This window comes from Orbicella faveolata, unplaced genomic scaffold, assembly GCF_042242905.1.
Source record: "Orbicella faveolata isolate gen_17 unplaced genomic scaffold, um_ofav_v1 contig_26, whole genome shotgun sequence".
NCBI classification, from domain to species: domain Eukaryota; kingdom Metazoa; phylum Cnidaria; class Anthozoa; order Scleractinia; family Merulinidae; genus Orbicella; species Orbicella faveolata.
The window spans coordinates 19,767,041-19,793,459 of record NW_028301554.1 but is presented as its reverse complement, the minus strand read 5'-3'; the positions used below and the strand labels follow the sequence as shown (position 1 = coordinate 19,793,459).

The following is a 26,419-nucleotide window of genomic DNA, read 5'->3' as shown; positions in this document are numbered from 1 at the left end:
TTCCCTTTTTTCTCAAAAGAAAAAAAAATGAATTCCGGTTTTCTACGAATGCAGGCCGGACTCAAGTGTGGCACATTTCCAAGAGAGTTCAGTTTGGAATTATTTGAGTTAGATCTTAGAATCTTACGACTTGAAAGAAAAGAAACATTACAAATCGGCTCCCTGACTATCAAAAGACAATCTGTATTGTTGACAACTCCAGCGTCCAGTTCATCAGCCTTGGTTTCTCATCGTAACCGATCGACACAAACAACGCTGAAATAGCAAGGTAATTCTTAGAAATTTAGATACCCAAGAGGTTCTTGTGATATTAACTACAACACACAAATCTTTTTCTCGTTAGCTCTGAATGACATATTCAGTCAGCTTCCTTTATCAGATTGAACCCAAGATAAATCGACAAAATTGAGAAGATATTTTGTTTCTAATTCATGATTTTGAAGGTGCAGTTTAATCTAGTTCTCTCGTATGCTGTTATGACAAGCTTTTCTAAGAATGTCCGAGGGTTTCTTTTCGCTTAGCGTTCAGCTTTGAAGAAACTTGTTTCGACCCTGTAACGACCACGTGGTCGATCTAAAAAAAGAACGATGATGCGTTTCAGCAGTTACAGAAAATTGTCAACACTGCAACGCGCAGGCGCATTCTTATCTGATACTTGAAGAAACCACATCCGGGTAAAAGTCCCAAGAAAAAAACAAATAAATACCATCATACGTATTACAAGCTCCTGTCACGAGGCAAAAAACTGACCAATCAGATTCACACGAGCTAATGATATAACACCTACTGGAGCCGTGTGGGTGTGTTAATCTGGCGAGAAACAACGGTAGACAAGAATTGTTTGCACTACGCTGTCTCCGAAGGAAAAATCAAGTAAAAGCGAGGTGAGTGAGTTTCTATCTCTTACTTTGTGAGGCTTCTATCAGCTTACGAGTAAAACACTGGGTTAATACAGCATTCTTGATTCATCTGGTCGATCTATCTAACAAACGCGATTTGTTTCGTAGATGGAAGCTATCAAAGCTGTTCCTGAGAAACGCGAAGGGCCGAAGGAAAAACCTTCAGGTATAGGAAAATCTCACAACTGTGTCTTAATTCGAAAGAAAAAACCTAAACAAAACTTAACACGCAAAACTAAATGCACTATTTTAGAGAGATTTCCGGGACGACCATTTTTCTTAATATTTATCTCAGGAGAAGGACGTCCGATACTTTTCCGGCCTCGGCCTGAACAAGCAAATTCCGTGAATTGAAACTACATTGTGTTTGCAGCTGGTGTGAGTTTGAAACTCGCTGATGAACTTATCTTATCTAATCTTTTAGGAATGCCTCTGTTTGAATTTTCGCCTTTCGGCTCAGTCAGTTTGGGTTTTTTTTTTATAGGACACTTAAGTAAACGGAATCTCTTCCGGTCCTTCCAAGAAGATTTATCGCAACATATATTTCCAAAATCAGAAATAGCATGCATCTTGGCAAGAAGAGTTATTTCCTCAGCCAGGCTTTCGCTTTTATAGATTATTTCCTGATAGCTGTGTCGTAATTGAAAATTCATTTTAATCATGCTGATGTTCGTTCTGCGCGACGAAGCCATTTGGCTTATAGCTAGTTTGGTTTAGTTGTTATTACTGTAATTTGATCCAGCTCTTGATCTATATCTGTGTGTGGGAACTAAAATTTCTACTTGGATTAAATCCTCTCTCCTCCGCAGCGGCCTCTTTCGTGCTGCCTTGAAGCTGGTAGTCCGGAGGCTGGGGAGATGGAATAACGGACGCGTGCGGGGAACGTCGGGAAGGGCCGGGAAATCCCCCAATAGACCTCTTTCGGTATATTAAAATTCAGCTTTGCAGTGAGACCTGAGGACACAAACAAAGGGAATTGAATGACATGTTTGTTCATTTCTTTTGTTGTGTCCTCTAGGCCTCACTATCAAGCTGAATTTTAATATGTCGAAAGTGACCTATTCACTTCCCTCTCCCCTAGGGAACCTCTGCGGAGGAGAGTGGATTAAATCTATTACTTCATGGTAAACGCATTGTTTGTTTGTAGTTCCGCTGTCCTGTGCAGCAGAGATGCGGGCCTTACCAGCTGCCTTCTCATTGGCTGAGCCAATGAAGGACCCCGGCAAACAGATGCCAACAGCTTCCTACACTTTTGGGAAGGATGTGAATTCCTATAGTGACTGGGACTGGTAGCTGAACCAGCTGGCAAACATCCCCATAACTGGACACGCTCAGAAGATTTAACTGTGATTCGATGTGACGTAAAACGACGTCTTAATCAATCAAATAAAATTGTTAAAACGTAAACCTGAGTGCTGAAGTTGCTGGTTTTAACAAATCCGTTGCTGGTTCTGATGATTAAGAATGCGTGGTACCATTCAAGCTGAACGCAACTCCTAATTCACATTTGCTAAGTACAGAAGAAGGTGCTAGGCAAACCGCGTAGAACAAAGTAAAATCAGACAGAAAACAGAGCATGATGTCCTGGATTTGTAACTCAGCAACGAATTTTCGTATCAGTAAAATGGGTCAACAATGTGATTTTTCAAACACGAGAGACAGTGTTCCATCGGGATATCCAAACACCGAGAAGGGAGTTGAAAATACGGCGCGCAGCGGAGTATTTTTGACGAAATTTGAGGTGTTTAGATGGCTGATGAAACACTGTCTCGAGTGTTTGATATGCCTTCTCAATCGAAACAAAAACTAAGGAGTAAACGGAGAAGTAAAATCGTCAAAATCTATGCTAATTAAAACTGGGTATCCAAACCTCCTTCACGGTTGTGATTTTCTTTGTATTAACTTGATGAATTATTATTTAGAAAGCTTCATGCAATACTATAAGAGGTCTATATTTATTAAAAACTCAATACAATACTCCGTTTCAAGTATTAAGAGGGAATCCACCAGAAAATCGAGTAACAAGTGAACAAAAACTTTGTACCGAGATTATTTACATTGTATTGCAAACTTCTGTGCGACTGTTTTACATATCTTCTCAAATAAATCATTTTTAACAACACCAAATGTCGAAAAAAAAAAGTTTGAAATATATTTCTCAAACTCATTAATAATTCATCAAGTTTAAACAAAGGAAATCATGACCGTGACGGTGTTTGGATATCTGATCTTAATTAGCACAGATTTTTACGATTTTATTTCTCTGCGCGTCGTATTTTCAACTCTCTGTTCGATGTTAGGAATGTGGTCAAACACGGTCTTTTGTGTTTGATATATTATATGAAACACTTGAAAGTACTGGTGAAGTGAAAGTGATGATGAAATTTTTCCTGTGTTTGCACAATTTCTCTGAACTTTGAAATTAATTTTCTCAAGTTCCCCTGGGAAATTGTTTTTGGTGTTATTTCAGGCAACTATTAAGAGGGAATCTACCAGAGTTTCGAGTAACAAGTGGACAAAAACTTTGTACCAACATTATTTACATTGTATTGCAAACTTCTATGCGACTATTTTAAATATCTTCTCAAAAATCATTTCTAACAACAGCAAATGTCGAAAACTAATGTTGAAGTTCATATGAAACACTTGAAAGAAACTGATGATGAAATTTTACCTGAGAATGTACAATTTTTCTGAACTTTGAAATAATATATCAAACACGAAACACCGGAGAAGAGAGTTCGAGAGTTCGAGGTGTTTGGAAATGTGGTAAAACACTGTCGTGAGTGTTTGATATATCTTCTCAATCGAAACTAAAACAAAGAAGAAAACGGAAAAATAAAATCGTAAAAATCTATGCTAATTAAGATCAGATATCCAAACAACGTCACGGTCAGGATTTCCTTTGTTTAAAGTTGATGAATTATTAATGACTTTGAAAAACTTATTTCCTCAACTTGTCTTTGGCGTTATTTCAGGCAAACATCTGTATCTTTTGCTTTTAGAAAATGCAACTGTAATATACTTAATATTATTATTCTGGTACAAGGGTTTTGTCCACTAAAAGTGACATTCCTCGATTTCCTATCGGATTTCGTCTTAAAGCCTTGCCTTAACAAACGCAAAGAAGACTTTAAAACAAATTTAAAACAAAATCAGTCATAAAAATACTGATTTCGATAATGCAAATTAATGAATTGCGTCGTTTCTAGATCAAAACTGAAAACTGCCCTCTCGCTATCTGGTGCTTCAATCAAAGGTCACGAGTTGAATTATGTTTAAATAATTAATTTAATCAAAATTTCCATTTTTTTTCTTAGTTGGAAACAAATATTGAGTTACGACTTTTTATGAATGCGGGCCGTCACGCAAGGAAGGAGTGGCACAAGAAGGAGGAGTGTCCAAGAGTGTTTGCAATTACTTGAGTCAGACCTTAGAATATAACAACCTAAAGAAGACACATTACAAATCAGATCTACTTACTAACAAAAAGCAGTCCGTTTAGTTGACAACTCCAGTACCACGCTGATTCTTAATATCTCATCGTAATCGAAAAACACAAATAACCCGGAATAACAAGGTAATTCTTAGAAATTTAGATTCTCAAGAGATTCTGATAATATTAGCTGCAACACACATATCTTTTTATCATTGGCTCTTAATAGCCTATTTCGCTTCCTTTATCACATTGAACCAACGAAAAGCCGGCAAAATTAGAAAGATTTTTTCAGTTCACGATTTTGAAGGTGTAGTTTAATCTGGTTTTCTCGTATGCTGTTGTGACAAGTTTTTCCAAGAATGTCTGAGGCCTTCTTGTTCCCTTAACGTTCAGCTTGGAAAGTTGTTCGATCCTGTAACAACCGCGTGGTTGTGCTAAAAGGAGCGAAAATGCGTTGCAGCGAAGAACCATTGCAGACATGGGAATTTGTTAATGCTGTAACGCGCAGGCGTATTGTTCTCTTTTACGCTTTTGTGACACGTATTTCCAAGAATGTCCGAATATTTCGTTGTTCCACTATAGCCTGTGAACAGGGTCCCGGTGGAGGCCAAAAAATTCGACGAACGAAGCGAATTGGCGAGCGCGAAAAACCATAACCATTAGCATTCAGCTTGGAGCGAACTTGGTTTGATTCTGGCTTTTGAGTGGTCGAGCACAAAATCGGTAGCGATAACGCGTCGTGGCATAGAAACAAATTGCAGCCATAGAAACATGAAAAGTCAAAATGTCTACCAGACGACGCCACCTGGATGTCTACTGTAAGTTCCTGGCACGTGGTAAAAATTGACCAATCAGATTCGCACGACCTAATGATTTAGACCTACAGGCGCTTGGGTGTGTTAATCTGACGAGTAACAACGGTGGATAAGAACTACTTACACTACTCTGTCTCCGAAGGAAAAATGGAGTAATAGCGAGGTGAGTGAATTCTATCTCTTACTTTGTATGATTTCTATCATTATATGAGTAAAACACTGGGTTAATACCACATTTTTGATATACACTCTTTTATATATATTTTTTTTCAGCCCAAGCTTCTACCGATTTTAGGCTGAAAATGTTCTTGTGCATATTCTTCGATTATAGTGTATGACATTTTCGTTTTAGAATGTATTGAAGCATCAGTTACCAATGTTTGGTGTTTAGACGGTGTTGAAGTAATTTTACATGGAGCCAGCCTGCATGCAATGAAGCCTTATATCACACATACTACTTCGATTCTTGCGCAAGTGTTATTAGCTTCGAATTTACGGCTAGTGCTGTTTCTGTTGTTTTTTGGCTAGTCTTGCCATTTAGAGAAAGGAAGAATTTTATACGGTTTAGTTAAAAACCGATACTTGTACTGTCTTTACACATTTTCAACTCAAAATTATATTCTTTTCAAAATCTTAGCTTCGGGATTTTTCTAAAAATATTCTTAGAACTTCGCAAATTTCAACCTCGATAATCTTATAAAATATATTCTTATTCAGAAAAGAGTGATAAAAAAGAATGTATTTCTTAAAATGAGCGCGACTTGTTTTGTAGATGGAAGCTATCAAGGCTGCTGCTGAGAAACACGAATGCCCGAGGAAAAAATCTTCAGGTACTGGAAAACCTCTTAAAAATACTTCCAGCCCGACCAAACCAAACTAGTGAAATGAAGATGAGAATTAAGTTATGCTTTCCCAGACCTGATCACGTTAAGGCCACGTTCCCGAGGGGGGAAGGGGAGGTACTCCCGTAAATTCTGTAATTAACCATCAAGCAGAGAATTGGTTTATCGTTCAGCTGGGCATTTGCGCACTGGAATTTAAGCTGATACAATTTAGGTGCCCCGTCTAAGGAAAACACCGGGAACACAATGCAAACAGGGGCAAAAAAGATACCCTACTTAAAGATCGGAAACCTCAAAAACCATACCCTATCATGCGGCACATACATATACAGCCAATATGTGGGAGTACCCCCCTCACCGGGGAGGGGGGCAAGTTAACGTTAGGTAAATCTACATTTTAACATGGCATCAAGGCTTTTAGGACAAAAATACAAATTCCCAAAAGATACTTGGATACAAAGAAAACACCACCAAATATGAAAGTTTGTCCTGAAAGTCTAAGAGCCATGTTAGAATATTAACAGACCTTTAATATATCAAACGTGGCCTATTGAGTGAATTGAAACTATAGTGTTTACAACCGGTGTGAGTTTGATATTCACTGATAAACTTATCAAATCTGATCTTTTGGGAACGTTTTTGTTTGAAATCTCTTCCTTTCGGTTCAGTTTTGGTTTTTCAAAAGATGCCATAGCAAACAGATTCTCTTTCTAGAAGATCATTTTGTTCACACTCCTAACTCTGTATCTCTACATATTATTATACATGATATATGTCACTTGTTTTAATTTCTTCTGCATTCGACAATGATGACACTGCAAAGGTCGTTGCAACGTGATGTAGCGTTTTTATCGTTAATTTTTATTAAAAATGTTCTTCTAAATCGATCCTTACTAGAAGATTTATCGCACAGCAGCTCGGCAAAGAAGATACCTCCTCAAGCAGCTAAGCTTTCGCCTTTACAGATAATTTCCTGATAGCTGTTTTGTAACTGAAAAGTTCATTTCGCGCTGGTGCGAGTGAATGGGTCAAAAGTTACGTTTTTCACGACGAAGCCATTTGGCTTATAGCGAGTTAGGTTTAGTTTAGTCTGTGAACAGGCTCTTTGATCGAGGATCGGACGAAGAGAAATCGGGAAGAACGAGGATAGAACAGAGAGGAGGGGGGAGACACAGGAAGAGAGAGAGGAGAGAGGGGAGGGGAGACCAACCCCCACCCCACTATCCCCTCGGCTACATCGCTCTCAGCCAGTTCCTTTTCCAGGCTAGGTTAAGTTGTTATGAAGGTAATTTCGATTTAGTTCTATATAGCTGTGTATGAGAACTGACAGGTCTATTTGGATTTAATCCATTTTCAACGCATTGTTCATTTGCAGTTCCGCTGTCCTGTGCACTTAAAATTCTGGGATGGACGTGTTTTCCTATGGTGACTACGACTGGTAGCTGGACCAGCCTAACAGCGACATGTTTGCCAGCATCACCATAGCTGGACACGCTGAGACTTAAGATTTACCCGTGATTCGATGTGATGTAGACGATGTCATAGTCAATAAAATTAAATTGTTAAAACGTAAATCCGAATGCTGAACTTCGGCTTAGAATTCTAACTCAGTTAAGGTCGTGACAATGTTGTCAATACTCAAACGTTTAAACACTCTTTGTTTATTACAACTGAAACAAAGAAATCCAGTTTTAAACTCTGGAAGAGTCTGCTTCATCTCGTCCCAGAAGGTATCGCGCGACGTGCTCGGAGACGTTAAGACCAAGACTGTGTTCTAACCAGAGCCAGGCTCCTCCCGGATTACATTCCAGGAATATGATGTCATCTCCGCGCTCTAAGAAGTCGTAAGCGCCAAAAACCAAACCTGCTTTCTCGTGGAACTCTAGCAAACGCTCTTTAAATGACTCAGTTACCTGTTTAGGAAAAAATCGCATTCGAAAAGTTCCTGATGAAGAAGCACCAGAAAGTTACTATGAAATAGCTAAGTTATAGAAACAGACATCGTTTTTTCTGTACCAAACAAACACCGCTTCTCTAAGATAGGATTAATTAACCCCTCAATCACTTGTTTGTTAATAAGGTTTAGGTAGAATTGAATGGCAAGATATATGGCTTTCAAAACTAATGAACAAGAACCCTTCCTTGACACTGGGCTTCATTTATTAAAACACTGCACGAGTCAATTTATAAGGGCCAAGTTTGAAATACGCCGGGAGAAAATACCCCAAAATCGATTAAAAATTGTACCTGTGCTACACTGTAAAGTTCATCCTTGTCCTGGCATCGTCTCCAATCCAAGCGATCTTTTTTCTCATCAAGCATCTGCGAAGCAATGCGGGCGACAAACACCGCTCGACCAACCACGGTGATTCGTAAATCAGACTTTCTTTCCACCAGCTCCTGATAAATGGCTGGACACCGAGTGACGCTTGCTCGGGATACGGATGGAAATTCTTTTGTTATCTCTGTGGTGTAGAGCAGCTTGTTGGGCGGTACGAAAAGAGGCGTCAGGCTTTTGAATATCACTCGTCCGTGAGCCACTTGCTCGAAAAGCTTTCCAACGGCTATTGGGTTGTTCGTGATGGTGGTCTGTGGCACAGTCAGACCAACTTGCTGCGCGAGTCTCAGCTGATGTGGCTTGCAGTTCAAGAGCTCCGAGGTCGCCAGCGGGTTCAGCCATCTGGCGTCAGGAAGAAATGACGCAAGTGAACGAATCACTGACTTCCACTCCTTCAAGGCGAAGTCTTTGGCGATTAGACCTTGGAGATCTTCATCCGCCGAAAGTACGGCCGGCTTCCAGCGATACCAGACCGATCTGATCGAATCAGCGGCGATTCGTTCGCCATCAACAACCACAGTGCAGCTAGAACATAACTCATCAGAACGGTGATTTCCAGTAGTGATTTCTATGAAATGGCTTCCACATAAAGGGTTGAACAACACAACTCTTGCCTTGCTGTCCATTGCTTTCACATGTTTATCGACCTCTTGTATGTGCGGATCTTCCGCACTGCCAATGCATAGAATCGTGTTAGCCATCGCAGATGTAAGGTACACGCCGCCAACAAGTCAAGTAAAAAGCTGTGAAATCAGTGTCACGCTAACTAATAGTGAAACTGAATGTTTTGCGTGTAGAATTTCTTGGAAACTGACCTGAGTGACATGTACCGACTGAAACGAGTCAGGGGTTTCGCTTCCGCACACAACTGATCCGAGGAAATTAAAACGTTTACCTAATTTGAAAGGAAAATTTCTCACTTCATGTAAATAGAAAATAATAGTATCTTTCATTATCTGAAGTGAACAATATCGACCTGATTATTAATTAGTTGGTTTCTTGAAGATGAAACTCAGATAAAGAAATAACGTCATTTAAACAAAGGAGTTAATTTTCAAAGATGAAAATATCCTTGTAACAAATGCAAATATACACATATACTTTCGTATCTCGGGATACTGATTGCACTGTCACAGGGGAAATGTCTTGAATTTCTGAGAATTGTTCATAAAAACAAAACATTTAAACAGGTTCTTTCCGGTTTAGGAAAAAAAAGGAAGCAACATATTTCTCGGAAAATGAAATCCTACGCCACGATGAATCGAGGTCCTACAGTCGTTGTGATTCACATGACAAACGTGTGAATGAAAACGTGCTTTCTTTGAAAAGTCGGTATTGATATCATCTCGGAAATAAAAGCCCTAAGGGTTATAAATATTGACATTTCATGGAAAAAAGAGCCAGAACGATTTAGAACCAATGCACACCTATTGATAAGTTCATCGTTTGGTTTTTGCGCTAGTCGAGGTAAGAAGTTGTTATACATTGTAAAAGAACATTTAATGTGAGAAAGCGTCTGAGCAGTTAGCCGTGGCAGCTTAACAGTCTATAAAATAGGAATCTCACAGAGAATTTTTGCATGAACTGCAAAGTGGAAGGGGTAAACCCAAGGAAAGCCCCGGGGAAAAACCCTTCAAAATCTGTCAGTTAGTTACAGCGAAACCCCGTTAAGGGTCATCAACGTTGGCGTATTAATAAGGCAGAGCCAAGGTCCATGCCGTCCCACTTTCTTATGCTGCGCATGACAATACTGGCCTTTAAAAGATTTCTCGCTCACGTTTTCTTTTGCAGAACATTTTCACTTGAAGCATGAGCAGCCCTGAAGAAAGCAGTAGTGATCGAGTCATTAAAGTCCTGTGCGAAAAATTGAACCTGATAGCTTTTGTAGAGGGACAGGAAGGGTATGAAAAATCCATGAGAAGACTGTTCAATGAAAGTCCTTCTAACAAACCTAAGGCATTCATCAACCCCAGGACTTCAGATGAAGTATGTCACGTGCTGCAGTACGCCTCAGCTAATCATCTTCAAGTATCAGTCCTTGGTGGAGGACACGACCCTAAAGGTAATCTGCGCAGTGGCGTTCGCATTTTCCCGCCGAGCACAACGTGTGCGGGGAACTCTAACCAATCAGGTTGACGCTGTATTCTTTTAGCCAATCGAGTGCCAACGCGATTTAGCCTATAGGATATTTCCCGCGGTTTCTGGCCGTTTCCAATCTCGTGACCAAATCTCTTGTGAGCAAAGCCGAGATAAGCTAGTCTGTTTTGTCTACTAGGAACTTCCATCGGTTTTCTCTACCATTTGCCATAAATCAGACATTCTCCGTGTCCTAAACGATAAGTTAAATTGATAGCTGTACATATTGAAGTCAGTCTACAACCCACACAGGTGGGTCAGAAAAAAACTATGTGACTTAATAACGCAGACTTCTCTAATGTTCAGGTCTGGCTATAATTCGCGACGGTCTTGTCCTTGATATGTCGGCAATGAAAAACATAGACGTAGACAGTGAGGCTGCAACAGCCTGGGTCGAGGCTGGCGTGACCGTGAAGGACCTTGATGACGTCACCTGTCCCCGGGGACTCGCTGCAGTGAACGGTTCCTGCACAGATGTGGGTGTCATCGGTTTCATGTTGGGCGGGGGGTTCGGGTTTCTTAGCAGAACACAAGGGCTGGCAGTCGACAACTGTCTTCAAATGGAAGTTGTCGCACCAGCGGGTCAGCGGATTGTGGCATCACCGCATGAGCACATGGAGCTTTTCTGGGCACTGAGAGGAGCTGGGCAGGTGGGATACGGCGTGGTTACAAAGGTACAAGTCAAATTGCACAAGTTACAAGAGGAATATGTTGGAGGTGAACGATTTTTGTTGTTTAGTAAAGTCTTTTGTTCACTTTGAGTGCGGTGTCTCCCAGCGCTTGTGCAAAAAATCGAGATATAGAGCAGGACAAGATAAGATTTGCAATAAGAATCTATCAGCAAAAAAAAAAGAATGATAATTTTTCCTACCCAGCAAACGAGAGAGATCTATATTCAATTTCCTAGTTGAAACGTTGATGCTAATGCCGTTCCCAGGCTATCCTCTCTTTCTTCGCAAGGAAAAGACCGTTAACTAAAGCAGGAGCACATGCCTGCGTTCTCATCTTGTCTTAAAACTGCACAAAACACTCACTTGCAGCTTTCGTGCGACAAGAAAGGAGACTGCCTAATCTTAGGTTAGCTTGGAGCGAGTGCTCATGAAGTGTTCTTGGAGCTTGGAGGACAAACACCATGATGCATAAAGTTGAATGATAGTGAATTACAGGTTTAAATGCTGTTTTGTGTTCCAATTAACAGGTCGCTTTTGCTATCTTCCGATGCCCGCAGAAAAGCTTAGGGAATTCTTGCATTTCATGAACGAGTTGTGCAGAGAAGCCGAAGATGAAATAACCTTCAATATTTACCTCGTTACGCAATTCCCCGGGGTTGCAGTCGACTACTTCTATGATGGACCCCCTTGTGACGCCGAGAGAACCCTCCTTCCTTTTCTTCGTCGTCTTACAGAGACGTTTGGTCCCCCAATGGAGAATTCCTCAACTAGTGACGGCTCTTGGCAAGAACAGACCACCTCTTACCAGAAATATCAGCAGAGATTTGGCGCTGAATCTGAAAAGACGCGCAAGATGTGGAAGTCTGCTTTTCTTGGAATATTAACTCCCGAGGTAACACATTCTACCTGTCCTGAGGACATGTATATGTTGTTAGACACTTGGGAGATAAGGCGTTTCCTTAAATTCTTTAGAACAAGATGTAGAAAAAGCAACGGAGACTTAAGGTTCGAGTATCCTGTGAACTGACCAGCGTCCTGTTGGGCTTATACAAGACTACATGCCGGCTCCGCTAATATGACGTACGTACCACATCCTTGGCCTTCCTTCCAAGGACTTACAGGCGCTACGTCACGTCAAAGTTTGCGCATCTCGAAAGGTTTAGCCTAAATTTTTCAAGTTCGTCGTTTGCAATCCGTGTTAATCTTCTCCATCCTTGTTTCTTTATGGTTTGTTATTAACTCTTTGGTGATTTTCTATCCTAGTAAACTACTGCGTTTTCAGATTTCCTTGAGTTTAAAGATAGTTTTGTACGAGGACGAAATAACGCGAAATGCAGTGACTGAGCTCCTTTGAACTGCAGACCAGAATGAGTTTTGTCCTTGTTTTCGCTATGCGTAATGTCAAATCCAACCAAAATCTGATAGAACTGTTAATACACTTTAGGTAAACACTATATGTCTCTCTTGGCTATTCCAGGTCATTCAAATCATAATGAACCAGCTAGAATCGGCCCCAGTTGGTTCTACTCCTCACACTATTGGTCTAGAGCAGCTGGGAGGAGCAATCAACCGAAAGTCATGTGATTCCTGCGCTTACGTACACAGAGACGCTCTTTTTCTGTACAGTGTGCAGGCCATGTGGAAACCCCAAGACGAGACTAATGGTAATGCGCATGCATGCAGACAGTGGGCAGAAAGAGCTGGTCAGTCACTGCTGGCTCACTCACTCGGCTCATACCAGAATTATGCCGACTGCGGAGAAGCAACCAGTCAGGAACGCCTGGAAAATTACTTCGGCAAGAGCAATTTGCAACGGCTGAAAGACCTCAAAAAGGAATATGACCCACATGGGGTATTAAACAAAAAACATTTTGAATTCTAAAAATGTAACGTATTCTACGAAAGGTCCGAAAGAAAAGATTATATATTGAGTTATGGTAAAACAATTAAAGAGCCTTAAACACACTTCTTGTAGTTCTTAATAATTGTTTGTCAGAGTGTTTCCCGGGTACCGAGCTTTATCACAGTAAAACCGGTATACGTTAAAGTGTTATACACTGAAGTTGCAACACTGCTAACCGGTCATTGGTATCCAGTATATAGCACTGAAATTAGATTTGTTATAAATAAATTGTTCGGAACCAACCAAGTTCATGAAACCTGGGTTGCAATGTACTGACCTCTAAAACTTCGTCTTAACCAACAAGACCAAATGTGGAGTCTTCTCAAACTAACAAGTAGCGAAACATAAACCCGCTGAAGGCGCCAGAATTTGTGAGATTTGTTCGTGCTTTTAGCTTCGCGTTTGGTGTTAGTTTCGCGTAATTAATTGTGTCCTTTTGTATATGTTATGTTCATTTGCATATTCCATAAGTTCGGTTCGCGTGTAATTTATTTTAGTTAGTAGCGTCATTGGGTTCTGTGAGCGTCTTTGGATTTGTTACAGCTTTTCGGTTCGTCTTTGGTTCGTCACATTCGTCTTGTAAGTTTCTTCGTTTATTTCGCTTTGCCGCTTTTCTGCGTTCTTCATGTTCGGTCGTTGTTAGTTATTTTATGTTCATTCCTGTGTTTGTAATTTTGCTATTTTCAGTTACCGTGTTTCGATCTACAATCGGATGGAATAAATTTCTATGTGGAGGGAAGATCTGGAACGAGTTAAAAGCGTGTGCGACATTACCCGCCATGATTCTAAGATGTCTGATACAAGTTCTTACGCGCTGATCGGTAAATGATTTTCAATTGGCTTTTTGTCCTGATTGGTGCACTGTACTATTTGGATTACTCGACGTTTTCCCGCGCTTACCACTGGTTACAGGATAATTCTGATTGGTTCGCAGCTTTTGACGCTGACTTGATTGGTTCGCAGGTTTTAGCAATATTGAACTTACGCGATTTCCCGCCCTTACCGCTTGCTGCAATCATCTATTTCGAGACTAGATTGGTTTACTGCACAATTTGGCTAACAGAAGTTTTAGCGATAAACGAATTCCAAAGAACTCAAACTTCCGGAACCCAACGATGGAAAATGGACGCAATCGGAGTACCTCACGTTTTATTTTCGGCAGAGTTCGGACAGTCGGACAAACAGCACAGGAAAAGCAACCTTTGATTCATGAGCAATCCTTTATGACAATAAATAGCGAGTAGTAAATAAAAACAAACGCTTCATCGCATACATTTTGATGCAACTTCTTATCACAATTCACTCGAACACCCAGTCACACTAATATCAGTCATGTAGTAGACATAACAAGAAACAGTTTGATGTCTGGATTTCGGCCCGCGGGGGGATGGGGGTGAGGAACTCCCAGTTTAAAAGGATGGGGGTGCTCATCGTATCTTTCAGGGGTTAAAAACACGCTTCGGGTACCTCTTACGATATTATGCCGTAAGAGGCCCACAGCGGAAGCTGTTGCAGCACCATTTGGGGTATTGACCCGAAAAAAATATGACAGGAGAGAACGTGTTGTTTTAAAATTGGTATCTTTATAGGAATTCTCTTAGGGGTGAAAACCATTTTAAGTCACGCCCACAAAACAGGATCTTGATACCTCTCGTTTTTTTTTTGTTCTTGCTTTCAAAATTTCCAGCGAGCACCCCCGTCCTTGTCATAAGGGAGCCCCCCCCCCCCTCCCCAGGACTACGGCACCTAATAAGGAACACTGACTACAGCCAGAATATACGCCGCTATATGTATGTCATGTAACACACAAGACTGCAGGACTGTTTCACTTTTTCCAAGATGATAATTCTACACAACGTTAATAATCTCATCTACAGAGGTTCATTGTGCAGACAAGTATTTGTGGGTACATTTTCCTGACACACTTCATCATTTCCGGTTTCCAAGCATAGCGACACTTTTTCTTCAATAAATAGATTATGATGATGTGACAAGTTTGTAAAGTATTTGACTCAGTTTTATCTTCTGTTTAAAGGTTGCATGTGAGGTTCACGAACCGGCGCTCGCCATGTTCGTATTTTTGTACTCGTCGAGATTCAAGTTGGGGCGCGTACAAAAGGAAGATTCAATGAAGTTTCACATTGATATCAGATGCCCAGCGTCCAACATAATGAAGTAACGGTACTTTTTTCTTGAAAAGGTTCAAGAATTCTCCGCAGATCTTAACCTTGCAGTTGTGACCGATAACCACAAGTTCCTGGGCCCACATAGTATTCAGCGCAGACGACATAACAGTCCCTACATCAAACAATACAAGCCCTTTACACTCGTTTCACCTGGGTTACAAGTTGATACAACTAATGGTGGACTTTGCCTTGTCCGGTTCCAGTCCAGAGTTCCTTCAGTTCCACCTCACACCCAAGATCTCTCAGGGCCGCCTTGGCTAAATCTTCACAATCATTCATCTTTCCATGCGCTTTCCTGATCAAGCTCTCAGCTCCTGCTTCCAATATGATTTCACAGTGTTCAGGGTTACGGGCGACTAGATTGCGCAGGGCCAGACAGGCTTGTTTCTAGAGAGATTGAGTAAAAAATGCAAAACATGCCTTAATCATAGCCATCCAATAATTAAGAAAGTCAAAACAAGTTGTTGCAAAACTCTCACAGTGTCTCGGTTAATTCTGAAAAGCACAACCACTAATTTAATCATTTATAACTCCGGAATCCATATATGTCTTATTTCAGGTAATGTATGAACCACTTTTCTCTGACTCATTTTAAATATAATTCACCCATAAAATCTTAAAAGTTGTTGTCACTGACTTAAAAATCTTAAAATAGACGTTTCGGCTAAAATACTATAACCTTCTTCAGTGATGAAATGAATGTTAACGGCGTCTAAATGTAAATGAGATGTTTATAAGAATGTGAGGAACTCGCTAGGGATTAATTTAGCATTTTGTAAATGTCTGGAATATGCGCGTGGTCATTAATTGAGTTCGGTTCGCGAATGGAATGCCACGCTTCCAAGAACAATCTACGCGACCACAAGGGACAGCGGTCTATGACCTCGACATTATTAAAATCAAATTCGTGGTTGTTTTTCATACAGTGTTGCGCCAAAAGAGAATTTTTGTCACATGTGAGGACGGCTCTTTTATGTTCTTTTGTTCTGGATCTCAGTGCTCTGAATGTTTGACCGATGTAAAGTTTTTCACAGTTTTTACAATTGATTTTATACACGACACCAGTTGACAGGTCTTGATCGAATTTGTCCTTCGGTTTCTTCAGGATCGAACCAACCGTCTTGACGGGTTTATGAGCAACATTTACGTCGAATTGTCCCAAAGTTCCCGCAATTTTTTCAGAGATTCCTTGAAAATATGGCAAAGTAACAAAGCCTCTGTGGCTTTGTGGCTGATTTAATGCTTTAGGTGGTTTGGTTCTTTGGCAGCTTTTTCAGAATTGGTCCGTGTAACCATTGGTTTTGAGTGCATCCACCACGTGTTGTACTTCGGACTTTTTGTCTTCGTCAGTCGACGGAATATTCTTTGCTCTGTCAAGAAGAGTTCTGGCCACTAAGCGTTTGTGTACCAAAGAGTGGTGAGAGTTGAAATGGAGATACTTGTCGGTATGGGTTGCTTTTCTGTAAACACTGGTTTTAATTGATCCATCAGTACTTCTAGTTGTCTTCGTGTCGAGGAATGCGATGGATCTATCACTCTCTTCTTCGACTGTGAATTTGATGTGCTGGTTGATCGAGTTAAGATGGGAGTGAAATTCAGTGAGATGCTCACGGGCGAGACAAACATCGCTATCGTCGGCATATCTGAACCACCACTTAGCGTGGGGGGGGGGGGGGGGGGTGCAAAGTCTGCATTTCAACTCTCACCACCCTTTGGTAAACAAACGCTCAGTGGCCAGAACCCTTCTTGACAGAGCAAAGAATATTCCGTCGACTGACGAAGACAAAAAGTCCGAAGAACAACACGTGGTGGATGCACTCAAAACCAATGGTTACACGGATCAATTCTTAAAAAGCTGCCAAAGAACCAAACCACCTAAAGCATTAAATCAACCCCAAAATAATCAGCCACAAAGCCACAGAGGCTTTGTTACTTTGCCATATTTTCAAGGAATCTCTGAAAAAATTGCCAGAACTTTGGGACAATTCGACGTAAATGTTGCTCATAAACCCGTCAAGACGGTTGGTTCGATCCTGAAGAAACCGAAGGACAAATTCGATCAAGACCTGTCAACTGATGTCGTGTATAAAATCAATTGTAAAAACTGTGAAAAACTTTACATCGGTCAAACATCCAGAGCACTGAGATCCAGAACAAAAGAACATAAAAGAGCCGTTCTCACATGTGACAAGAACTCTCTTTTGGCGCAACACTGTATGAAAAACAACCACGAATTTGATTTTAATAATGTCGAGGTCATAGACCGCTGTCCCTTGTGGTCGCGTAGATTGTTCTTGGAAGCGTGGCATTCCATTCCAATCCCTAGCGAGTTCCTCACATTTTTATAAACATCTCATCTACATTTAGACGCCTTTAACATTCATTTCATCACTGAAGAAGGTTATAGTATTTTAGCCGAAACGTCTATTTTAAGAGTTTTAAGTCAGTGACAACAACTTTTAAGATTTTATTACTATGCCTGACTACAACTACAGTATAATTCACCCAGTTTATATAGAAAAAATCATGACCGTGACAGTGTTTGGATATTTGATCTTAATTAGAATATATTTTACATGTACTTCTCCATTTTCTTCTTAGTTCGAGTTTCGATTTAAAATGCATATCAAACATGAAAGACTGTGTTTGATCACATTTCTAAACACCTCAAAAATTCACCAAAAGTACTCTGCTACAGGTTGTAAATGTGGTCAAACATGGTCTTTCATGTTTGACATATTACACAAAGCATTTTGATGATTTACTTATGATTCACTGGAAGAAAAAATTTTCACAGGCCACTAGAAAAGATAAAATGTTTTCTTTACATGCATCTTATATCTCACTACCTGAACCCCAGCTGACTGGGCATGAATTTGCATAGCTTTAACAATGGCCTCTACTCCCCCAGCACCAACAATTGCCGTGCAGTTTGCCGGGTTCCTTAACGCAATGGATCCCAGGGCTGCACAGCCTTGCTCTGCCACCATTGGCTGTTTGGCATGGGTTGTCATGGCAAGGACAATAAGCCCCAGGCCCCCAGCATCAACAATAGAAGTCTTGACATCATCATTTCCAGCTATAGCTCTCAGGAGAGTGCACACCTGCTTGGCAATGTTCTGAAAGTTTTAGAAATACAGGTTTTCTTTAATAGTCAAGCCAGCAGTATTTTCATTTAAATAGAGAGTTTCACATGATGTCACAACAGCCACAACAATAAAATGATAGCCATGCTGGTTTCCACAACCAATCTGTGGTAAGTGAACTCTTTTCTTATGTAAACACCTTCTTTTGTTCCAATATGTTTACACGTCTACTGGCCACGTGAGTGAAAACGCTCTACAAGAATGCTCAAAGAGTTTTAACTGATCAATCTGTGTTCTGGAGGAATTTGCCCTGCTAAAATTTCAAACAGAAGGCATCATTTGTCTGGTACTGCATACATCCTTTAAGTTCATCCACAAACTGGATGGGAAAGAAGGATGTTTCACGGAATTTTGTTCAAAGGCCTGGATTGTAGGTGGAAAATTGCACTTTCGCTGGATAGCTCAGTAAAACTTAAGATACAACTTCTGCTATTTTACATTTTTTGGGGCAATTACTGAAATAAATTTGCAACTGCAAATGATTACAAATACATGTATGTGTACAACTCTAAACCTGACCTGTTATCCTGCAGGGGTGCAAACACAATTTGAGAAGCTTCTACTAAAAGCATACCTACATGTAATTTAAGATCACAGTGCACAAACCATACCCTAATTTAAAACCAAAACGTCTTGAAAACCATACCCTTTGACTCTGCACATACCTATATAACCCATAAAAGGGAGTACACCACCACCCGGGGCCTGTTGGTGGCCTACTGGTAATGGTTAGTTTAAGAGCACTGGTCCTCCAAATTTTAGCCTACAAGCAGGCTCACATTGGTACACAAGCACGCGGCGTAGCCGAGAGCGCGAAATCCAGCAGCAAAGCAGCAAGACAAGAAAGTGAGCCTGCTCTGATCTCTGCAAATCTTTTATTTCCACCCCGGAAACCGCAGAAAAGAATAAGTCAATTAATTTTCACCGGAAATATGAACTTTGGCAGCTCAGACTTCTCGGGAAAATTGAAAATCTTTTTCATAACAACATGAAGGCGCGACATCCGTTGTTGATAAAGTTCTGCCGAAGAAAAACTGTCAAAGTTTTTGTCTACTAAGGACACACACTTGATTCCAAGTGATCTTGCTTGGGCAATCTGGTCTTTGACAATGCCGCTAAACAGGCAAACGCCTTTGTGTCGTTTCATTGCCTGCTTGCAATCACATGCATTTGTAATAACATACTTTCAAGTGCTTTTTCCTGCTCCCTCTTTAGTTTGAAATTAGAATTAGAATTTAACCAGAAATAGACTGGAACTTTGTTAAAACATCAGTAAAATGTGCACTCAACTCTTCCTCTGACTACAAATGTGGACGACTTGTTTTTTATTGTGCGGTAAATTAACGACTACATGGGGTTTAATCACTTTTCATCAAACATAATAGATTGACAGTTTTCTCGCCTTTCCCGCTTTTCAACCAATGGTATTTCACTTCGCTCAGACGAAGCAGAAATGAAAAAATTACAGAGATCAGGGCAGGCCCACTTTCTTGGTGCCTCTTCACCAGACTCCTTCCTGCCAGATTCGCTTTGCTCTTCGCCACTCATGCACGTGATTCAAAGGTCAGCCTGCTCGCAGGCTATCCAAATTTATGCATAAGTTGGGATCACTGAATAATTCGTGTCCTTAGGCCAGACCCAGAGGTATAAATGGGTAAGAAAGAACTGTTAGCACGAAATGATAAAATGTTGGAGTAACCTGTGAGGGACTAGTGTCCCAGCTTTCATACTTGACAGCCTCAGACTATGGTAAAAAAAGTAAAGTCTGCATACAAGCCAAGTGGCCCCTCAGGCCGGAGCTTATCCAGGTTTCCATAGCATGAAGCAGCTGGGAATATTTCTACTAACCCCTGGACAAGGTGCTAGTCCATCGCCGGGTTACCCCCAGCATTGAATTTGCCGGTACCCATTTATATACCTGGGTGGAGAGAGGAACTGTGAGAGCTAAATGTCTTGCCTAAGAACACAACAGTGTCCCTGGCCAGGGCTCAAACCCAGACCGCTTGATCTGGGAACAATCACACTAATTGTGAGGCCAACGCACCTCCACCCAGACTACGGAGACCAAGACAAATGCCAATAGTACTCTGGGATAGTTTCACTCGATTGTCAACTTACCTGATTGGTAGTGTGGTCCTGCAATAGTTTCAGCACCATTTTCAATCCACCAAGATCAACTATATCCTTGCAATACTCATTTCTTACTGCTAAACGGCTCAAGGTTACACACAGCTCACTGGCCATTTCAACATCTTGGCAGGTTCCCATGATGTCCAGAATCACAGCAAATGCATTCCCTGCTACAATCAGCTTGGCATGTTCATGTGCCTTGCCAAAAGCGACACTCATGTCGTCATCAAATGTAAAAACACGCAAAGTCATGCACATTTCTTTAACAATTGATGCTGACCATCTGAAATCCCTTAAAGTAGTAACTAAGAAAGGTAACACATCATTGGCAACAAAAGTCTGACGATTGGACTCACTCTTGATACAAGCGAGTCTTATGGATCTGACAAGTCTCTCAACTAAAATTTCTTCTTTAAGTTCTTTTAAACAGCTTGCCAGAAATTCAATCAGTTTAGCATCAGCAAGATCTCCCTGGCCATGTAAAAATGAGCACAGCGCATCAAGACTGGTAGAAAGATTGTTTTTGTTCTTCATTAAGTAACAATGGTTGCAGCTGGAGAATAGTAAGTTCAAGGCATCTTTGCTTGCAGCAAATTTTCTGTTACTTTCACTTTTGTCACACTCCAGAGAAAGATCCTTCAATCCCTCCAGCAGAGATTTTGTTTCATCATCTTTTAATGATATCCTTATCTTGTCCAAGGCATCTAAATTTAGGACCACAAAAAGTAGCTTAACTATTTGATGTTGAATATACAGAGATCATTTTTAATAACAAAAACTTATCAACCTTTTAACAACACACAGCAACATCCTCTTTGTTACCCCTTATCCTTGAAAATACCTCCTTGATTACATAAATGCCACTTTTACTGTTTCAGTTTGTCATAAAGATGTTTGCCATAGGATGAGGAAAAGGGGACTCCATATGGAGACATGATTTGCTTGGCTAGATTGTTGGACTAAGGTTTTCACATGTCGGTTGATCTCTACCCAACCAGTGCTGGAAGTTACAATTAACTTTTATTACATGGCAGGACCCGTGTTTTGTCAAATTTCCATTTTGGCTGGACATATTACCAATTCAGTCTGACATTAATAATTAAAAAATTTGTGCATACAAATAATCTTATGACTCAATCTTTAGGCATACATAATGTAATAAGTATGCTTATCAAAAATAATGTAATAAGGAGATGTTCAGTTTTATATTTTATGCAATTCTGGAGAGGTTATTTTAATAAAAGCTATGGGTCTGTATGATTTGTGATTTTTAAAAGTTTAAAAGCAAACATGGTCTACAAACAAGATCTTCACAAACAAAAGACAAGTCGTTTTGGTGCTCAGTCATGACGTCAAAACAAAATGTAATTTTGTAAATTTGGTCAGAAAATGTCTGATGACCAACTGTTATTTCCAGCACTGATCACAAGACCATCCAAAGGCTTAAAATTTGGGGAGCCTCCAACAGCTTAAATCTTGGGGAGAATTTTTAGTGGAGTAATCAATAACAAAACATATCAGAATTTTTGTTCTGTTTTATAAAATTCCCTTTCTAAAACCTGTTAAAGGCTGTCGGCACTATAATTCCACAGTTTTAGTTGGAGGGCAACCAGTGGATATTTTTGATAAGGGTCCATTTTTGCCCAACTAAGTAGATTTTGGAGGCCCAATTTTTGGACCTGAAAAGAGACAGATCCAGTTCCCCTGTTGTAATTGGAACCAGCTGCACAAATAAGGCTATGTTCCAACAGACCACTCCCAAATCAACCTGGTCTTTTGTGTATTCTTGTGCCTAAAAACAGATCTGGTCTGCTCTTATCTAAGGCCATAACCATTTGAAACCAGTCCAGTGTGTACATACAGTGTATCTTTGGGCAGTGATAAAATATCTGCCTTCACTGGTTTCCATGGCACTTACATGCAGGAAAGAGAACAGGAGTTTAAATGTAGCTGACATCCCTTACCTACACCCCTCTGAGTTGGCAAAAAAAAATGTAAATTTATAGTGGTCATGCACTTAGCTGTACAAGCACTAAGCTTAGCTACAATTGAGGACAAAAGTCCTTGGGACACTTATTTAATTTAACGAATTGTATGTGTTTTACTACTGAAGTTTGAAAAAAAACGCTGCTTTTCTTTTAAAAATGCATTACTGTTCCCCCTCCCCACCCCACACAATATTGAAAGTCAGAAGAAATTGCAGGAAGTAGTTTTCAACATTGTATGGGGGTTGGGGGGCGAGGTTAGGCAGGTGAAATTGTATTTGCATCTGGCATGTGCGCAAAAGCGCCAAAAGTGCAAATTTGTCCCACGACTTTTGTCCTGGATTGTCTGAATTTCAGTTGAGAATCAAAATGCCACTTTTCAGTGGTTTTTTACATTCTAAATGTGATTTTTCTCAACTCTGTGAATAAATTGTGATACAATGACTATTTCGTGGGTTTATTAACGTTTTTTTGTTTCCCTTTTCAATTTTTCCCCCATGCGAGGTGTAAATCGGAATTTATTCTAACTCAGACTCGCACGTGCAGTATTTGAAAGGATAAGCATGGTTAACGCTGAAGGCAGCAACAGGCATTATAGATCCTGGTGCATATGACAAGAATTTCTGTCGAACAGTGAGCGAAAGTCTTGCTTTTTTTTACGAAAACAGAAGGTTGTCGCCCCAGGAAATCACGCAGAAATTTCAAATCTTGAAGTCATCTGTGGCACGAATATGTGATACATGCAGTCAACAGGCATTGCAAACCATATCATTTCGTCCAAAGAGTGCCAAAACAAATATTAGAAAGTTGTTTCCAGCCATTGGAAGTCATTTCCCTTTATTTGTTTACGAAATAATATAGTGTGACATTTTTTGATGTTATGCACAATGAGCTGGTCACTTTTTATTTGCATAACTCAGCAGTACTCAGCAACAGTACTCACTTTAAAACTTCAAAATCTGGCTCCTTATATCCAAAAGCTCACAATTTAAGACATGTTGAAGTGAACTGTGTTTGGCAATCGATCTTTCTAGACCTTTCTCCCTGGGAAAAACTTAATTTTGAGCTCTGCAAACACGATACTCTCTTTTCATAGTTAAGAATTGTTTTAAAGTCAACTCTTCCACACTGAATCAAGTGAGTACTGTTACATTCATTGCCAACATGCTGTGATGTGACTTTTGTGAAATAATTTCGAAAAAGTACCATTAAATCTTGTGTTGAAAAATATTTTTGCTGGTTTTCTTTGTTGATACTTTGAGGAAATTGAATTAACACTGTCTTTCCTCGCCGCTGAGTACTGTGTGATGTCCAGTGAATGCTGACGTCACTACCTGAAGAGTAATAGCGCCTCAGTGTCTTCGTACCTACTGAAACATGCTGTAATAACCGTTAAGGTGATCACTAAGATGGTCTTATATACCAAATTTGTCATTTAAATACTTGAAGTATCTGCACAACTGTACATTACAATGTAAACAATTTGTTACCTATCCAAGTCAAGTGACGCCGTTATCACTACCATCACATACAAAAGGTTCTATATTATTTGAGATCAACACCTTTCCCAGTGGGTCCAAAACCATTGAAAAATATGGAATAGCCATGTAAAAGCTCTTAGAAATGCCTTTCTAATCTCAGATCTCCACATTCACAGGTCCTAAATGCACGTAGGGCTAAAAAACTTCCTAATTGTGCATTTTTCCATTACAAGTCAAAATCAGACAATCGTGGACAAAAGTCCTTGGGACACTTACTTAAATTAATGAATTGTATGTGTTTTACTACTGAAGTTTGAAAAAAAACGCTGCTTTTCTTTAAAAGTGTGTTACCGTTCCCCCTCCCCACCCCATACAATGTGTGGTTCCAGAAAATATCCATACCCCTCCCACAGAGGGTCAAGGAAATTCCGAGGGGTAGAGGTGTCTGAAAGAAGTAAATTTCCAAAGGGGAGGGGGGCTACTCAAGGAGTTTTCTTTCCAGTGGGTCTGAAATGTGATTGAATGAACGCTACCGTACTTTCCCAATTGATTCAGGTAACCAAACCAACAGAAATGTTCCATCTGTTGAGAAATAAATGTTAGATTCTTTGTCATATATTTTCCATTTTTCTTCCGACGTCGTACGTCTATGACAGACAACAATCCTGAGTATCGTGTTTGTTGGACGTCAAGTTGAACAAAATGCCGACGAAGTGGTACAGCAATACATGAACAATGAAGTTGACGATATTTCATACTTTGAAGGTCGTGCTGTACTTAGCTTAAATGCAGCTCAGATGCTTTTTCCAACATTAATCATGCCATCAATTAAATAGATTCGTACTTTGTGTATTTCGTTTGATACTCGTACAAAATTATTCCCTGTTTCGGACTCGCTGTAAATAGGTTATCACATATTTTCATCGTTATCCGTGTAGTTAATAGTTTGAGCAAAGTCGATTCAAAGCCATTTGTCTTGAACTATATATGTAAACGTGGACAGCGAGGAGCGTTGTAATTGGAGTGGTAGCCGAGATTTCTTTCGGTCATCTATAGACCAACTGAACAATGCATGTTCCACATATGAAATGTACGACAATTCAAAAAACTAAGGCATAAAATGAATTTACTATCATTTACAAACTACAGAGACAAAGCGTATGACTTATTTGATGTATTCCTTTGGTGCAAGAAAAAATAAAGCGACATTTGGGAAACAGCCGTTTTGAAAAAAATGTTGCGTGACGACTTTACTGCCTTTACGACTTTACTTTACTAATTTGATACGATGTTTTGACCATGCATAAATTAAAACTTTGACTCGGTTATTTGAAAGAGCTTTATGTACGTTCCGAGATTCTTATATGAAAACTTCCTTTCATGAAGAAAAAGTCAGCTGCTAAGCCATTTGGGAGTGAAGTGCTTCTAAGTCAGTTGTTTATTACTTTAAACACCGGTTCAAACATTTTAACATGACATGAAGGAACGCACCACATCTGCAGTTTACCGTGAAAAAGTACGTCTTTGTCTATGATGTAACTATAAAAAGCTGCGGCTAAATTTTATGACAAATGAGTTAAGTCTTGTTTTTTATGGATATGGAATTTCCGAGGGGTAGGGGGGGCCCAAGTAGAAAAATCATGGAAATTTCAGGGGCTGGGGGGAGTACTGTGAAGCCCCCTGGAACGGAAAATCCTGGGGTGGGGGGTCAAACTGGAAAAAATCCTCTGTGGGGGAGTATGGATATTTTCTGTATGGGGGGGTGGAGGGCGAGGTTACACAGGTGAAGTTGTATTCGCGTCTGGCGTGTGCACAAACGCGCCAGAAGTGCAAATTTGTCCCGAGACTTTTGTCCTTGATTGTAGTTTACAGGCATGCCACTGAAACAAAGGAAAGGGTGTTTACCTTTACAACTGGGAGATGCCTTATTCTTATAAAATCGTTACAAAAATAGATTGTTGGTTGTCATAGAGGTCAATGCTGCATGAAGTGTAAACATATCCAGTTTCACCTTTCGCCTGCTTCATAAAATCGGATGGCATGGTGATTACCCTTGTTACAAAACAACCACATGTATCATTTTAATGGCCTCACCTTTCACAGGATTGCTGTGTTTTAGTTCTCCTGTGTCCGGATCTTTGACATATGACGTGATCAAGTTCGACATGTCAACGCCTTGAGTCTTGAACTGATCTATAGCGTCTTGGGCCGCCTCGTGTAAATCCATTTGAAATTCTTCCACATTTTCCCGGACAACCGCATCGAAGGTTTCTTGTGAAATCTGCTTGGCTTGTTCCATGGTGTGGTAAGGAACTTTTTCCAACGCAAACGAAGATTTTACAAGAGAGAAAAGAAATCAAACGCCTCAAAGTAAGTTTTGCGCCATTTTCTCCATTACCTTTTCACTTACGACCGCTGACCATACGTACTTCACGTGATTTCACGCGT

General features: G+C 40.2%; 4 protein-coding genes across 5 annotated transcripts; 2 read left to right on the top strand and 2 right to left on the bottom strand.

The window, feature by feature from the left end:
- Window positions 1-108: 108 nt before the first annotated feature.
- On the top strand, window positions 109-13,106 carry LOC110066764 (uncharacterized). Of its 2 annotated transcripts, none has more exons than XM_020774004.2 (5): window positions 109-268; window positions 10,125-10,395; window positions 10,776-11,186; window positions 11,668-12,032; window positions 12,618-13,106. In XM_020774004.2, the coding sequence occupies exons 2-5, from the start codon at window positions 10,143-10,145 to the stop codon at window positions 13,020-13,022; spliced, it is 1,434 nt and encodes a 477-aa protein (XP_020629663.1). In that variant the 5' UTR covers window positions 109-268; window positions 10,125-10,142; the 3' UTR covers window positions 13,023-13,106. The 2 variants fall into 2 exon arrangements, with proteins under 2 accessions (XP_020629663.1, XP_020629664.1); XM_020774005.2 differs by lacking the exon at window positions 109-268 and adding an exon at window positions 9,376-9,800.
- Window positions 734-2,306, top strand: LOC149108461 (uncharacterized). The gene is made up of 3 exons (XM_089296377.1): window positions 734-884; window positions 1,008-1,065; window positions 2,047-2,306. Exons 2-3 carry the CDS (start codon window positions 1,008-1,010, stop codon window positions 2,190-2,192), a joined length of 204 nt encoding a protein of 67 aa, XP_089152503.1. The 5' UTR covers window positions 734-884; the 3' UTR covers window positions 2,193-2,306.
- LOC110066765 (uncharacterized) lies at window positions 6,765-9,034 on the bottom strand. Its single transcript, XM_020774008.2, has 2 exons — window positions 8,243-9,034; window positions 6,765-7,908 (listed from the first exon to the last, which is right to left on the bottom strand). Exons 1-2 carry the CDS (start codon window positions 9,032-9,034, stop codon window positions 7,687-7,689), a joined length of 1,014 nt encoding a protein of 337 aa, XP_020629667.1. The 3' UTR covers window positions 6,765-7,686.
- A 1,071-nt stretch (window positions 13,107-14,177) lies between the features above and the next one.
- LOC110066687 (armadillo repeat-containing protein 6-like) lies at window positions 14,178-26,402 on the bottom strand. Its single transcript, XM_020773926.2, has 4 exons — window positions 26,066-26,402; window positions 20,494-21,209; window positions 18,079-18,348; window positions 14,178-15,616 (listed from the first exon to the last, which is right to left on the bottom strand). The coding sequence occupies exons 1-4, from the start codon at window positions 26,268-26,270 to the stop codon at window positions 15,401-15,403; spliced, it is 1,407 nt and encodes a 468-aa protein (XP_020629585.2). The 5' UTR covers window positions 26,271-26,402; the 3' UTR covers window positions 14,178-15,400.
- Window positions 26,403-26,419: the final 17 nt, after the last annotated feature.